The 16,356-nt window shown below is 41.4% G+C and overlaps 1 protein-coding gene across 2 annotated transcripts in view; it reads left to right on the top strand.

Annotated features, from left to right (window-relative positions):
* Positions 1-16,356, top strand: part of TEX49 (testis expressed 49) — a 33,571-nt gene that overhangs the window by 16,485 nt on the left and 730 nt on the right. Inside the window, exons 2-3 of one of the 2 annotated variants that reach the window (XM_029955961.1) lie at positions 14,124-14,246; positions 15,893-16,037. In XM_029955961.1, the coding sequence (XP_029811821.1) occupies positions 14,124-14,246; positions 15,893-16,037 (268 nt within the window). The remainder of the gene's footprint in view (positions 1-14,123; positions 14,247-15,892; positions 16,038-16,356) is intronic. The other variant, XR_003914970.1, reaches the window with a different exon arrangement.

The raw sequence follows: 16,356 nt of genomic DNA, 5'->3' as shown, positions 1-16,356 counted from the left end.
GATAATAACCCACAATATAGGTTTTAAATTCAGCAAATTTTAACATTGATACTATTATCTAATTATCTATATTCCAGTTTTGCTAGTTGTCACCTTAATGTCCTTTAGAGCAAAAGTTTTCCTTCAGAGATCTGATTAAGGATCAGCATTGCATTTGGTTGGCATGCCTCTTTAGTCCCCTTTCATCTGGAACAATTGTATAGTTCTTTGTGTGTCATGACATTGATATTTTTTTAATAGTACAGATAAGACATTTTCCTTAATATGGGTTTGTTGATATTTCTCATGATTAGATTAGGTATAAATATTTTTAGCAGGAATAGGCAGCTGTATGTCTTCAATAGGTCATATCAGGAGGTCCCTACAGTCATTTTGTCCTATCATAGGTGATGTTAACTCACCTTTTGATTCAGGTGATGTTTGCCAGTTTCCTCCACTGTCAAATTATTATTTTTGTGTTTTGATTTGTCATTATTATTTTTGTTTTATAATTTGTAGTAATTTCCAGGAAGATACTTGAAAAAAATGTAAATACCTTAATCCTTTTTTTAAAAGATTTTTTTAAGTTTATCTATTTTGAGAGACAGAGAACATGAACAGGGGAGGGGCAGAGAGAGAGGGAAAGAAGGAAAATCTCAAGCAGGCTCCATCCACAGTGTAAGCACAGAGCCTGACCTGGGCCTTGAACCCACAAACCATGAGATCATGACCTGAGCCAAAATCAAGAGCAAGACACTTAATGGACTGAGCCACCCAAGCTCCCTATGTATACCGTATTCTTCATCCAACTTCCACCCACTAGTTTTAGTATCTATTGATGATTCTTAATGATACTACATGATAGCTACAAAATGGTAATTTTCTAACTCAAATCTATTTTAACTCAAGGTTTACAGTACCTTAAGTCTTGAGTTCCTCTAAATCATTCAACTTACTTTTATACTGCTCTTTTTTAGTACATAATCTATTGAATATTTCTTTAAACTTTAAAATTGTAGTTACAAAAGAAGCCAGCATAAATTGTTTGGGGGTTGGGGAGCCACACTACTGCCTCATGGTAACCATACAGTTTAATTTGTGGGAGCAGAAGTATGCAGATATTCTAAAGAGTAGTTCTCAGCTGCAACTGGAATGTTGCAGGCATCTTTTTTAATATTTTTCAGAGAAAATGAAGGACATTAATTTATCTAGCAAGCCTATTTAGTGGAGCCTTCTAATATTTATAATATTGAGTTATTCTAAATACCTCAAGAAAAAAAAATCAAGACATTACAGGATCTTACAGGGGGGGGCGCCTGGGTGGCTCAGTCGGTTGAGCCTCCGACTTTGGCTCAGGTCAAGATCTCATGTTCGTGGGTTCGAGCCCCACGTCAGGCTCTGTGCTGACAGCTCAGAGCCTGGAGCCTGCTTCGGATTCTGTGTCTCCCTCTCTCTCTGCCCCTTCCCACTCATACTCTCTCTCTGTCTCAAAAAATAAATAAAACATTTTAAAAAATTAAAAAAAAAAAGGATCTTACAGGGTACCTGGATGGCTCAGTCGATTAAGCGTCCAACTCTTGATTTTGGCTCAGGTCATGATTTCATGGTTTGTGAGATCAAGCCCCACATCAGGCTCTGAGCTGTTAGCACAGAGCCCAGTGCGGGGCTTGAACTCACAAACCATCAGATCATGACCTGAGGTGAAGTCCGACACGCAACCGACTGAACCACTCAGGTGCCCTTTGATATTTTTTAGAAAACATTTTGTAGGGATGCCTGGGTGACTTGGTCAGTTAAGTGTCCAACTTCAACTCAGGTAATGATCTCATGGTTCATGAGTTTGAACCCCGCATTGGGCTCTCAGTGCAGAACCTGATTTTCTGCACCTACCCTACTCTCTCTCTCTCTCTCTCTCTCTCTCTCTCTCTCTCTCTCTCTCAAAAGTAAGTAAACATTTTAAAAACACACTTTGTAAATTAAGAATGAAAGTGTAATAAAGACCTCCCACATCACATCATACATAAAAATAAAATCCAGATGGGTAAAAAAGCTAAATCTGCAAAACAAAACTATAGAAATATTAGAAGAAACAATTTTTTACAATCTTAGGATGGTCTTGGAAAACTTTTTTCATAGGACATAAAGCCTAGAAGACTAAAAAGATTGACTATTTGTACTAAAGAAAAAATAGTAATTTTTATAACAAAAGACATTATAAAGTTAAAAGGCAAGAAAGAGTTTGAGAAAAAATATTGGCCATATAAAGGTATGTGTATATATGAATATATACATACATATCCTCGTGTATATAATTCATATACGTAATAATATTCAGAATATATAAAAAGCTCCCAAGTAAAGCACCAATCCAGGCTCCCCTTCTCACCTAACATCAGATATTTATTGATTGGGAACTGATTGTGCCAAGTACTGTGTTAAGCACTGGAAATACAACAGTGACTAACATACAATAAGTAAATAAATAAACAAGATATTAACAGATTATAACAAGTGCTAGGGAGGAAATGAGGGGAGGGTAATGCAATAGAGCAGAAGTTATTAACTGCTGACTAGAGGCCAGACTCAGCTTGCATTGTTCTTTTTTCAAAAAATTTGGACCAACATTTAAAAGTTAGGAAATTAAGGGGCACCTGGGTGGCTCAGTTAAGCATCCAACCTCAGCTTAGGTCATGATTTCACAGGTCATGAGTTCAAGCTCACATCAGGTTCTCTGCTCTTAGCACAGAACATGCTTTGGATCCTTTGTCTCCCTCTCTGCCCCTCCCCCGACTCATGTGTGTATTCATTCTCCCTCTCTCTCTCTCTCTCTCTCTCTCTCTCTCTCTCAAAAATATGCATTTAAAAAATAAATGAAAATAAAATACAAGAAGGTTTTATGTAAAATCCACATTTCTGGCCCCTTAAGAAAATTAGAACTGGCCACACTGGCCCTAAATTCCCACGTAACAACAAAAAGCCAGAGCAAATAGCAACTGCCTCTTTAGATAGGACAGGTTTCTTACTCAGTTGGCTTTACTCACAAACATCTGCCTGGCTCTTAATAGGCCACTGAGTTTGCAGATCCCCAAATGGAGAATAACTTGGAGAGGTCCACTTTATTTATTTCTTTAAGTTTATTTATTTTGAGAGAGAGAGAAAGCATGAGTGGGGGACAGGCAGAGAAGGGGGAGAGAGAGAAAATCCCAAGAAGGCTCTGCACTGTCATCATGGAGCCAGAAGTGAGGCTCAAACTCACAAACTGTGAGATCATGACCTGACCTGAAGTTGGATGCTTAGCTGACTGAGCCACCCAGGTGCTCCCTTTTATTTTTGAAGTTTATTGGTCAACTTTATTAAACAGTAATCCAGGAGGTAATAATGTCTGAGCAACACTCTGAAGAATGAGAACAACCCAGTTTGTGTAGAGCTGAGGCTAGAGCTTTATCTTCATAGCAAAATTTAAAATCTAGAAGCAATTCAAAGCCAAAACTATAGCAAAGCACCTGCACCCACTTTGATCACAGACTGCTCTCACTGCATCCCAGCCAGAAGCCTGTAACCCATCTCCCACTTCTGACAAGCCATTTTAATAAATCATGCATACCCTGAAGTATCTATGCAGTCTACCCATCATTCATGTCCTCATAACAAATGGAAACATAGAAAAATATTTCTGGTACTACTACCCTTTCCACAACAACATTCAGGCAACATGGTTGAAGCCATGAAGTCATTCAGATTTCTACCTAAAATTCCACTCAGTAGAAAATATGCTTTATTTCTAGTATTTCCTTGAAGGCTTTTGAGCTCAGAGCTGAAGTCTGGGCCCCCATGGCCAGGTCTGGGGCACACTAAGCTGACTCTAGGAGCTCAGTGTAAGGCTATGAAACTCCAGGAAGTTGAAGTGTTGAACCCCAGGGAAACCTATCAAGACAAAGCTTCATGTATTTGGCTCTCCTTCGAGGACATTTAGTCTTTCTAGAATGATTAGTACTGTAACTGCAAACCTCAGGTGGGCACTCAGTACTGCCTGACAATCCTATTATATTTCTCTAGTCACTCCCCTACTCCTCAAGACAACTTTTCCACATCTCTTCTCTCCTCATATCTCTAAAACCCCTCTCCCATCCTAACTCTGAGCTAATAACTTCTTGGCTCCTTATTTCATTAAGAAAATAGAAACAATCAGAAGAGACTTCCCATCATCACATCTAACATTCCACTGAGTCGGTAACTTCTCTCTAGCACATTGAATGAAATGACTCCATTTGTGCACTGGATCTCATCCCCTCTCGTTTACTCAAGGATTTTGCTCCTGAAATTATCTCCATCTCCTTCAGTTTTTCCTCCTCCTAAATAAATCATTTCCATAATTATACAAATGTTCTGCAACCTCTTCGGGAGGTAGGGGGGAAGACCCTCCCTTTACCCTCAAAATATTATTCCCATTCTTTTTCCACTATTCTCTCCTCCTTCCCACCTGATTATACCACAACTCCTAGAAAGAGTAGTTTGTACTCATCAGCTAGAGAAAAACCACCATGCTGATAGGCCTCACTTTAAATTCATGACCACTAAACTCAGGTGGACCTTTATGGATGCCCAGAAGTCAGACTACATTTCCTTGTTCCATGCACTCTCTCATGCTCCTGGAGGCCTCCTCATACCTTCTCTTTCCTCAGACCTCCAACACTTCTTCTTCTAGCCTCACTTTCAGATAATGACTTACTATTTCACAGTTTTCATCATGAAAACAGAAGCAATTAGAAGATTATTTCTTACCACCTCGACAAACCACATCTATCCATCTACATGCATCTGTGCCCACATATGTCTTGCAATGAATAGTCCACACACCTATTAAGACCAACCCCTCCACTTATGTATCAGATCCCATCTTTTTGCCTGTTCAAGGACACTGCTCCAATACTATTTGCACTCTATTGCATCAATTTTTCCATCTCTGATCATTCCTATCTGCATACATGCATGCTACAGTTTCTTCCATCTTAAACTATTTCCTATTTCCCTGTTGCCTGTGTGGAAAAATTCCTCAAGAGTTGTCTGGTCTTGCTGTCTCCACTTCTTCTCCTTCCATTCCCTTGAACTCATGCCAGTCAGGCTCTTGCCCCAATCATTCCAGTGAAACTGCTTATATCTAGGCAACAATATTCATATCCACTTACCATGCTGATGTTCTCTTAGCTCTCATCTTGTTTAACAGATCAACAGAAAAGTGCAACAGTGCTCAGATCATTCTGACTTCTGGTACTACTGAGGCTGCTTGCAGTATATGGTCAGCTGGGAGAGATCTGGGCCTGTGGACCACCGTAATTGGGGACTTGCCTCATATGTTTCTATTATTTGAGAACTGGTTTGGGAAATTAACAAGGAAGGGGGCATGAAGAGTATGGATAAAATACAGCATTGTATTTGGCTCCTAGCAAGCCAAATCCACTTGCTTGCCCCAGTCTTCCTAACCCCGATTGATAGGTCCATTAATTCAAGGAACCCATAGTTCCTGACTCTGCTCCCCCTTAGTTCCACAATCCAAACAATCTTGCAGGACTCTGATTTGTAATCCACAATTGTCTTTAGAATAATTATCTAACTGATTTCACATTGTCAACACATTCACTCAAGTGGCTTGACCCTTTTCTGTCCACCTGCACTAGCACTTCAGCTGGTTCTCCATGCTCAAATTAGCCACGCTGTTAACCTTGCCCATCACCTGGGGCCTTACCAGCAACCATAAAAATGAATGTATTAATACTAACACTTCTAACACTCTTACTACAAGGCTATTTTTAAGTCATTCACAATTTTTCTTTGAAGAAAGGAGTTTTTCCCTCCTGTAGGTGTGAGTGTATTAACATTTTACTTAAAAGGGCCCACTCAAGCTTTCCTTATTATAGTCATAATGAAAACCCATAGAGGTGAGTCAAGACATGTAACCAAATATTCTGCGAGTCTCTTCCTCCTTCCTTTCTTTTATCCTGATAAAGAACCAAAAAAAAAAAAAAAAAAGCAAAGGGGAAAACAGGGTGTGGAGAGCATACTTAGGTCTATCCTTGACTTCATAACTCAGTTTTATCAGGTATCCAGAGTTGTTCAGGTTCACAGGGCTAACTCACACTAAGCAAATTCAGAGTGCCTCAGTTTCCTTGCCTGTAAATGGAGATAATAATGCCTTATAAATCTGTTGTGGAAATTAAGTGAAATTATGTATGTAATGCATGTAAGACCTAATACATAAAACTGTACAATAGGTGACTGGAGGAAAAGTTATAAACCGTAACGTTACTATATGGGTGTGGAATATATACTTTTCCAATGACTGAAATGTCTTTGTCTACTTCTCAAGACATACTTGCCAGCATAGGGTATCTGGAAAGCAATATTTTTAACTTAAGTTTCCTTGAGAAGCAAAAACAACTGGGTGGCTTCGAAGGATTTTTCATTCAGTTACAGCTATCTGCACAGGAGCATCCCTCACCAGTGACCAGAACTCAACATGTCCACCAATTAGTAGATTCCTGCCCTCCCAGACTCACCCTTCCTGATCCTAATACTGGTGGCCCCTGCAGTTTCGGTCCAGCTTCCAGAGTTTGTTCATCTTATGCCCTGGACTCTTGAATGCCTAAGCTTTCCCTTCTCTGTCCTCCCCTTGGGAGCATGACCCTATATCTGCCCTTTCCTTCGTGGACTCTATCTCACCACCTGCTTTGAACTCTGCTCTCCCATCTAAGCTTCATACCTGAGCAGTCCTTAGTCCAGAGTTTCACTGTCTTGATTTCAGACAAATTTTTATTTGGCCCTTTGCTAAGACAACTCCCTTGTCCTATTGCATGAAAACCTTACATCAGTCTAAACCTCATCATAACACAAATCTATACTCAGGACATTTCCCACCAATGAGGAGTCTCAGAGGCAAGTTGATGGGGGTGGTGGTAGGAAAAGATTATGCATCTTTTTGTCTTGAGACAAATGACAGTTCCTTGCCAGACTCTAGCAACTGCCCTCTAGCCAGACAGTGACGTCCAAGCTTCACACATCTTCCTCCATTGCTGCTTTTATCATTCCTCTTCCCAGAGGAATTCACTGAGTCCTCAGAGTTGCTCTTCCAATTTTTTTTAATGTTTTATTTATTTTTGATACATGTAGAGAGAAACAGCATGAGAGCGGGAGGGCCAGAGAGAGAAGGAGACACAGAACCGGAAGCAGGCTCCAGGCTCTGAGCTAGCCGTCAGCACAGAGCCTGACACGGGGCTCAAACCCACAAACGTGAGATCTGACCTGAGCCGAAGCCAGCGGCTTAACCGACTGAGCCACCCAGGCGCCCCTCTTTGTTTATTTTTGAGAGAGAACTTGAGTGGAGGAGGAGCAGAGAGAGAGAGGGAGACAGAATCTGAAGCAGGCTCCGTGCTGTCAACGCAAAGCCCAATGTGGGGCTTGATCCCATGAAGTGTGAGATCATAACCTGAGCCAAAATCAATAGTCAGACAATTAACTGAGCCACCTGGGCACCCATCTAAATAATCTCTTCAAAGAAAGAGTAAGCCTCACATCCATGGTAAAAGCTGAGCACAGCTCACTTGCATTCTCGTTTTCTGGATCCTGTCAGAAGATACTAGATGGTTTTCCCCACCCTGACTGGATGTTCTTTGCTCAATCTTCTAGGTCTTCTGATGTCTCCAAACTGCCTGTTTGGTGACCCACTGGTTTAGGAGACAGCTGGGGATGCCATTTTAGATTCCAGCAGAGGGCACTATAGTTCTGGCTTTTCAAACAGGAGTGTGAATGGCACAATTCAGCCATGAATTTGAATTGCCCAAAGTCTCTAAACCCCTCTGCCTTTCCAAATGGATAAATTTACTGACATTAGAGAAATACTGCTTGGGAGCACATGGGTAGCTCAGTCAGTTAAGCATCTAACTCTTGGTTTCAGCTCAGGTAATGACCTCACAGTTGTGAGAACAAGCTCGTGTCAGGCTCCTCACTGGGCCTGGGCGTGGAGCTTGCTTAAGATTCTCTCCCGCTCTCCCTCCAGCACCCCCCCCCCATGTGCACACCCTCTTTTGAAAAAAAAATTTTTTTTAATAATAAAAAAAGAAATGTATCTTGGAAACAACCCCTACATCTTGTAGCTGCTATAGACTGCCATCTCCTATCCACCTGAAACTAGAGGAGTAAAGATACTCAGGCTACTCATAGCTGCAGTCTGCAAAAGCCTAAGAAGGAGGTACCTCCAAGGTGGGTGACTATGTCTGTATAGCAGCAGATAGGCCACTTTTTCTATGGGAGTGCAGCCTTTCCCCACTGGTTTTCTGCACTGGCACTGGTCCAGTCTACTGCAGAGTGGCCCACCAGGTTCAGTCCTCTGCTTCCCCAATGTTAGCCATAGGAAATGAGACTCCACATTTCAGTGGAGCTCAAGGAGGCAGGGATCTATTTGCCTTTGGAATGAGATAATTATATCCTGTGCCCCACCTAACTCAAGGCTGGTCCCAGGGTGAGCAGATACCTTTGACAGGACCCCCATTGAGCTGTACACACACAAGGGACCCCAACAAGGGCCAGTTTTGTCAGTTTATGTTTTCCCTTAGTCCTTTGTCTTGCTTGGAATCCTGAATAGATGATTCCAAGAACAGGTTAGTGTAGTGGTTAACAGTATGGGCTCTGGATCCAAACTGCTTGAGTTAAATTAATGTCTCTGCCATATGCTAGTTTAGTGAACTTGGGCAAATTACTAAACTATTCCAGGACTCTTTCCCCCCATTTGTAAAATAATAAGAGTACCTACCTTTTATAGTTGTGCTGAGCACATTCATTATTAGTTTGGTTTATTGTAATCATCTTTAGAAGATCCATATAGTCACTTTTACATCAACAGTCTACAGCCAGCACTAGGCCTCTGTTATCCCATATTCCATATACTTCCCCTGTGTTCAGAATCCTGAACAAATGCACCACTTTGAGGAAGATATTTTTGGACATGGAAGCAAAGGAACTGTTCCCATATGTAAAATGTGCCTGGTTCCCTGGTCTCATGCTACTGTCCACTTCCTCCCAATGCACTGACAATGTTCTTATGTCAAGAAAGACCATAAACCAAGATGGTCTTCCAAACACTTCAGATTGGCTTCAGCGAATTTCAATCTATGTTATTGCTCCAACCAACTTCAAGGTATCAATGCCTAGCATCTGATAGGAAATCCTAGATAGGAGTCATTTTTTATGTAAAATACCACATTTTCTCTCAAACTGATCTTGTGTGAATTTCTAGTCAGGGTGTTATTACTCTGCTTGCAGCAACACCAACTTGCAAGTAATGTGTGTTAGATATTATCACCACTATGTACTAAGCATTTGGAACAGTCAAGCAAGTATCCTAACCTACACGTCAGAATTCTGGTAGCCATTGAGGCAGTCCCGTTCTAAAAATTCTTCAATCTGAAAACACTGTGTCCAGTCACCCCCAGTTCCAACTAACCAGAGGCATTAGGCAAAGTAGTGGATAACTAAGATTTTGTGATTACCCCAGTGGCCCTGGGAAGCTTGTAGTATTGATAAACCTGCAACATTAATTTGGGTAAGTAGAAGATCCACCCCAATTTTGCACCATCCCAATATCCTTCATGTTACATTCAAAGTATTAGATGCAGTCTTATGGCAACTCCCAATTTATGGCCTCATTCTAGAAGAAACCATCAGGGCCTTTTGTATCTTATTTACCACCAAAAACTATATAGAGCATAATATTAACTGGGGGGATGAAGAACCTTTGTTATACTACAAACAAAATGGTGGGTTCCTCTACCCTGCCATGGTGTAGTTTGCTTATAAAGAACTCATTGCCACCCTCCACCAAGAACATGCCCATTCACAGTAGCTGTGGCATGATTTTTACCTACAGCTCACTGCCCTTCACCCCAGGTGGCTTCCAAAACTTGGCAGCTGGAGGAAATTATGGGTTACCAAAATATCTTCCAGTTTGCCAAAAACCCAATCCAAAGAGTATGCCAACTGGTACTTGATTCAGGAGGAAGGCATCCAAATGAGAGATGGCAGCACACCTCCAAGTACACAGTAACAACTTATATGGCAAGCTGGGAGCCTACTACTTAGAAACTGAGATTAAATAGAGAACATGACCTGGCTGTACCCTTAAAGACAATCAGTCTGAGGCCTCAAGACCAGATAAAGAGCTCCTACAATTACCTGCACCCAGACCAATAATTACTTGCAGTCAAGGTCCCTTTGCCCACTAGGAACAGGCTCTTGCTTTTCCTCCTCAGTCCACTTGTACTCAGCCACAGACATTCTGGCACCCCCACCTTGTCCAAAGTCAAATGACACTATTTCCAGGAACTGGCCCCTCATTGTGATAACCTGTGACGAAGTACAAATCAGCCCCCAGGTTCAGTTTAGGCTTCCAGAACTCAATATTCTGTCACCTGTCCATCCTCAATTGGCAAAGGAGGGGATTCAAACGGTGCCTCACTCTGGTAGTATCATTCTCAGAGAATGTGAAAGGAGATTTCAACCAGAGAGCAAAAGTGGGGAAGGAAGGACAGGTATGAATGAATGGGGTCAAGCCAGAATGAAGGGGAAAAGCAGGAGCCGGGGAAAACCTCCAGGAGAGAAGTGGCATCCCCACTCTTTACCAGAGGTGAGTTAACGGTCACAACAATTTCTGGAGAGAATGGCAAACTGATCCAGTTCCTGACAAGCTCAGGAGTCTGAGATGCAAGCCAAATCTAGCCAATTTAAGCAGAACATGAATTTATTAAAATAATATTGGTGAGATAACATCAAAAAGCTTCTGCACAGCAAAGGAAACAATCAACAAAATGAAAAATCAGCCAACAGAATGGGAGAAGATAGTTATAAACCACATATTTGATAAAGGAATAATATTCAAAGAAATTCCTATAACTCAGTAGCAAAAACAAAACAATGATTAAAAAACTGACATAAGATCTGAATAGACATTTATCCAAAGAAGACATACATGTGGCCAACAGGTATATGAAAAAGAGAAAAAGATGCTCAACATCACTAATCTTCAGGGAAATGCAAATTAAAATGACAATGAGGGGTACATAGGTGGCTCAATGGGCTAAGTGTCCAACTTTGGCCCAGGCCATGATCTTGTGGTTTGTGGGTTCAAGCCCTTTGTCGGACTCTGTGCTTACAGCTCAGAACCTGGGGCCTGCTTCAGATTCTGTGTCTTCCTCTTCTCTGCCCCTCCGCCCCCCCCATTCTCTCTCTCTCAAAAATAAACAAACATTAAAAAAATTAAAATGAGATATCCCCTCACACCTATAAAAGTGGCTATTATTAAAAAAAGGGGTGGTGGTAATGCCTGGGTGGCTCTGTTGGTTAAGCATCTGACTCTTGATTTTAGCTCAGGTCATGATCTTATGATTTGTGAGTTCTATCCCTACCTCAGGCTCCATGCTGGGATCCTCTCTCTCCCTCCCTGCTCGCTCGCTCGCTCGCTCTCTCTCTAAACTTAAAAAAACATGTTGGTGAGGATGTGGAGAAAAGGTGGGGAACCTTTGTATACTGTTCATGGGAATGTAAATTGATGCAGTGCATGGAAAACAAGTATGGAGTTTCTTAAAAAAGTAAAAGTAAATCCTATTTCTGGATATATACCCAAGGGAATTGAAATTATGATCTCAAAGAAATATCTGCACTTCCATGTTCATTACAGCATCATTCATAGTAACCAAGATGCAGAAGCAACATGAATGTCCATCAATGCACAAATGGATAAAGAAAATATGATATGATACACATACACACACACACACACACACACACACACACACACACACACACACAGAGGAATATCATTCAGCCTTTAAAAAGAAGGACATCCTGCCATTTGCAACAACATGGGTGAACCTGGAAGACATGTTAGGTGAAATAAGCCAGACAAAGAAGGACAAATACTGTATGATACCACTTAATATGAAGAATCTAAAATAATCAAACTTACAGAAGCAGAGAATAGAATGGTGGTTGCCAGGGGCTGGGGGGAGGAATAAGTGGAGGGGTAGTAGTCAAAGGGTACAAAGTCTGTTACAGAAGTCCTAAGGGTGCCTGGGTGCCTCAGTAGTTGAGCATCCAACTTGTGATTTCAGCTCAGGTCATGATATCGTGGTGGTGAGATCGAGTCTGGCACTAGGCTCAGTACTGAGTGTGGAACCTGCTTGGGATGTTTTCTCTCTCACACATACACAAAATAAATATTCAAAAATGTTATTTAAAAAAAAGATAAGTCCTAGAGATCTACCGTACAGCACAGAACCTATAGTTAATATTGTATAATATACTAAAACACTTCCTAAAAGCATAGATCTCCTGTTAAGTCTTCTTACCACAAAATAAATTATAATAAAGAGGGTGGGAGGGAATTTCTGTAAGGGATGGATAGGTTTATGGCAAAGATTGTGGTGATGGTTTCACAGGTGTATACTTACCTCCAAAATCATATGTACAACTAATTTTATGTCAATTTTACAATAAAGTAATTTCTTAAAAAAGAACAGTGGGAAGTGCATAGAGTTGTGAAAGGAACAGAGAACCATGTTTGGTGGCTAATACCAGAAACAATGTTCAGAATCATGCTGCAGACCTGGTTGGCATAGATACTGCTGCATTCAGTACCATGGCATACACTGCGGACACCAAGGACACCGGGCTCTGGATGCTGCTGCTAGAAATAAGATGCAGCTTCACCACTGCAACTTTCCATTAGTAGACAAAGACTTTACAAAGCCCCTGCTTCTTTGCAGCCTCATCTTTGACTCAGAATCTGAAGTAGATGTGTTTGACCTAGCTAAAACTCTTTGCCTGTGCCTTAGCTGCAAGAGAGGCTGGCACCTTAGTCCATTTGGGATGCTACTACAGACTGCCATAGACTGGGTAGCTTATAAACAACAGAAATTTATTTCTTACAGTTTTGGAGGCTTGAAGTGCCAGATCACTGTGCCCGCCTGGTCAGGTAAGGGCCTTCTTTCAGGTTGCAGACTTCTCATTGTGCCTTCATGCGGTGGCAGGGGAGAGTGAGCTCTCTGCCTTCTTTAGAAGAGCACTGATTCCATAAGGGCTCTATCCTTATGAGCTGACCACCTCCCAAAGGTCCCACTTCCAAATACTATCACCTTGGGAATTAGGTTTTCAATATAGGAATTTAGGGGAGACACAAACATTTAGACCTGGGTAAGGAAGCTGTGGTCATTGCAGCCTCCATTGTGAGATTCCAGTTTTGCCTTGGAGAGTATTCTAAGTCCCCGTAAGAATGCTAGGTCTGTATTGCTCTACTCTAGGGGCGCCTGGGTGGCTCAGTTGGTTGGGTGTCTGACTTCACCTCAGGTCATGATCTCCCAGTCTGTGAGTTCAAGCCCCGCATCAGGCTCTGAACTGACAGAGCCTGCCTCAGATTCTGTCTCTCTCTCTCTCTCTCTCTGCCCCTCTCCCACTCACACACACTCTCTCTCTCCAAAATAAAAACATAAAATATACACTGCCCTGCTTTACCACACCTTACCTTACCCTACCCTACTCTCCACCACTTTTCTAGCCCCTTCCCTTCCTTTCTCAATTTTACCAAGCACAAATCAGGCTCTAAATCAATAGCAAGCTAAAACCTCTCTAATACTTCTATCTTCTACACACTTGCTATCCTGCTGTCTGAAATGCTCTTCCTGATACACCGTGTCCCATGGACTCCTTCTTATTCTCCAAGACTTAGCTCAAACATAACTTTCCCTATTAGACTAATTAAAGCTCTTCAAATATGCCAATCCCAGGAAATAGGTATCTATCCAAATACCTATCCTTTTTCACCTGCACTAACCCAAAGTGTCTGTCAATATCCTGACTCCAGCTGGAAGCCATTCAAAACCCAGGAATCAGATTCCAAAGAGAATGGTGAGGGAGGTCTTGTGATCACTGGGTTCTCTCTCCATCCCTTCTGACACAGGTATTGCGAATTGACATCTGAGATCATATTTGAGTGGCTAGGAGAGACCCCTGCCATGTGTCTGGCTGGCATGGAGACCAGAGACTCAGAAAACCAAATAGTCCCACTTGCTAAGTATTTATAACAAGTCTGCTTCTTGTTTCAGACCAGAAGGAGCCAGTGCCCACTAGGCTTCCCCCTATTATCTCAGAAGATGGGAATTATTCCGTGCACCAGAATAGCCACACAAGGTATCATGAAGCTGTAAAGAAGGTGTTGTTAAAGACATGTAAGTATCTTGGAGTGGGCAGTATGCTAGGGGCAGAACACAGCCTGAGTTCATAAAGAATGCTGGGCTGTGTGGGGCATGATTTTTAGGACAGGGGAAAAGAAAAAAAAAAAAAATCCAAGAAGAGAGGCTGAGAAAAGGAGGGAGAAAGTAGACTTGAATGGGGTGAGCAAGATAAAACAAAAATTGAATCAGACTAAAAGCAGAAGCCCCATATTTGAGTCCTGGTTTTAAGTGTCTCACCTTGGGTAGTCACTTACACTTGCTCATTTGTCAAATGCCTGCTCTACCAATCTTATGGAACTGTGAGGAATCACAACAAAATGAGTCAATTTAAGAGAGTACTTTTTATATTATATGCTATGCCATACAATGGTAGACCACGCACTAGCTTTGGAATTTCAATGGAGTTTAAACTCCAAACAAGTTGTGTGACCTTGGGCAAGTTCCTTTAACCACTTAAGCTCTCTGAACCATGTGAAAATGTAAATCATATTCTAGCATTATTAAAGTTAGAGAAAATACACATTTAAAAAAGCATCTAGGACAAACTACTGATATGTGAGAACTAGGAATCTTCAGAGAGTTATGCCATGTAAAGAAAATCCCCAAAAGATCACACACACTATGATACCACTTATATAACATTCTTAAAATGACAAAATTATAGAAATGAAGAACACATTACTGACTACCATGGAGGGGATGGGAGAATATGACTATAAAAAGCCAATTCCCTTTCCCCTTGGGGGAAATTGAGTAAAGGGTACACAGGATCTTATGTTATCATTTCTTACAACTATATGTGAATTCATTATTATCTCAAAATTAAAGTTTAATTTAGAAAACTAAGATACTTTCAGAAATTTAAAGAGACATGTGTGAAAAGGAGTATCTAAGAGTTATTCCTAATAGCAAATTCTTTTTAAGAGCTTACTATTAGTCAAGAGGAAAACAACTAAGTAAAAAATGTAACATGTACTCAATGGAATATTAGGGATTTTTTTAAAATAATGATTATAAATACTACATAGCCAGGATATTAGGCTATAATTCTAAGCTTAAAGAATATACAAATATTATATAGTAGTATAATTAGATTTATCCAAGTAAAGAATAAAAATACAAAAAATCCTAGGTAAGTCTCATACTACTCAAAATCTTAAGAACACCTAATACATTTAGAACATAATAGACACCTGGTAAGTGACTCTATTAGCAGTGCCTAAATATGAGGTACTCATTGCTGAGTTTCTGAGAATTACCTGGAATGAGCAAAGGAAGCAGTTTTTTCAGATAGGACAGAAGGAAATGGAAATGATTAAGCCTGGGAGCAAGGGGTAAGAGCCAGTAGACCCATCTTGCACATATCCCTAAGGGGTTGGCCACTTGTTTTTCTACCACCTTAGCACTTGGGAAAGCTCTCTTGGAGATGGGCTTAGTAACATCAGGAAGAACCAAGACTGATTCAACGGACCATGAAGGGTGTGAAATGCTGGAATCCGGAAGTGAATCTGGGTGTGGTGACCAGATTCCCTGGACTTCTCAGCACCTGGTCAGGCCCAGTTGTTAGGCTGGGCCTGTGCTGCCATGAGGGAGCAAAGAACTTGGAAAAATTGGATAACCTGCCCTCCCCCAACATACAGTCCCCAATCAGGTCTTCAGAGTCCCTTTGACTGATGCTCAGAACTTCAGCTTCTGGCGGTCCCATGATCCAGGAGTGTGCCCAGAGAAAACCATGCCATGGATCCAGAGCCCCCGCCACTGCCTCATTAAAAGCCCAATGACCAGGTTAGGCTGGGATGGGTAAGGGTGGGGAGACTAAGGGAAGTATTCCATCCTTAGAGACTGCTTCGCTTTACTAAGAGTTAGGGAAGAGAAGACAAAGTTCGGTCTTAGCAGGAAAAGCTGGTCCCAGAATCTGGGCAGTGGTGGCACTCAAAGGAGTTAAAGATTTGTTTGTGTCTTTGTGTTTCATCTTGTGGATAGGACTTCTGGAGCAAGCACAAGACAAATGTCTATAGCTTTCCTGTGGGGTCCAAGGATGTTTCCACTCCCTTCATTGCTGCCTCCCACCCTCCAACCACCATTCATAGGCAGCAGCCCTACT

Source organism: Suricata suricatta, chromosome 10 (assembly GCF_006229205.1).
Source record: "Suricata suricatta isolate VVHF042 chromosome 10, meerkat_22Aug2017_6uvM2_HiC, whole genome shotgun sequence".
Classification (NCBI taxonomy): domain Eukaryota; kingdom Metazoa; phylum Chordata; class Mammalia; order Carnivora; family Herpestidae; genus Suricata; species Suricata suricatta.
Note: the sequence above shows the minus strand (reverse complement) of the source record. Positions and strands in the feature narration are given on the sequence as shown.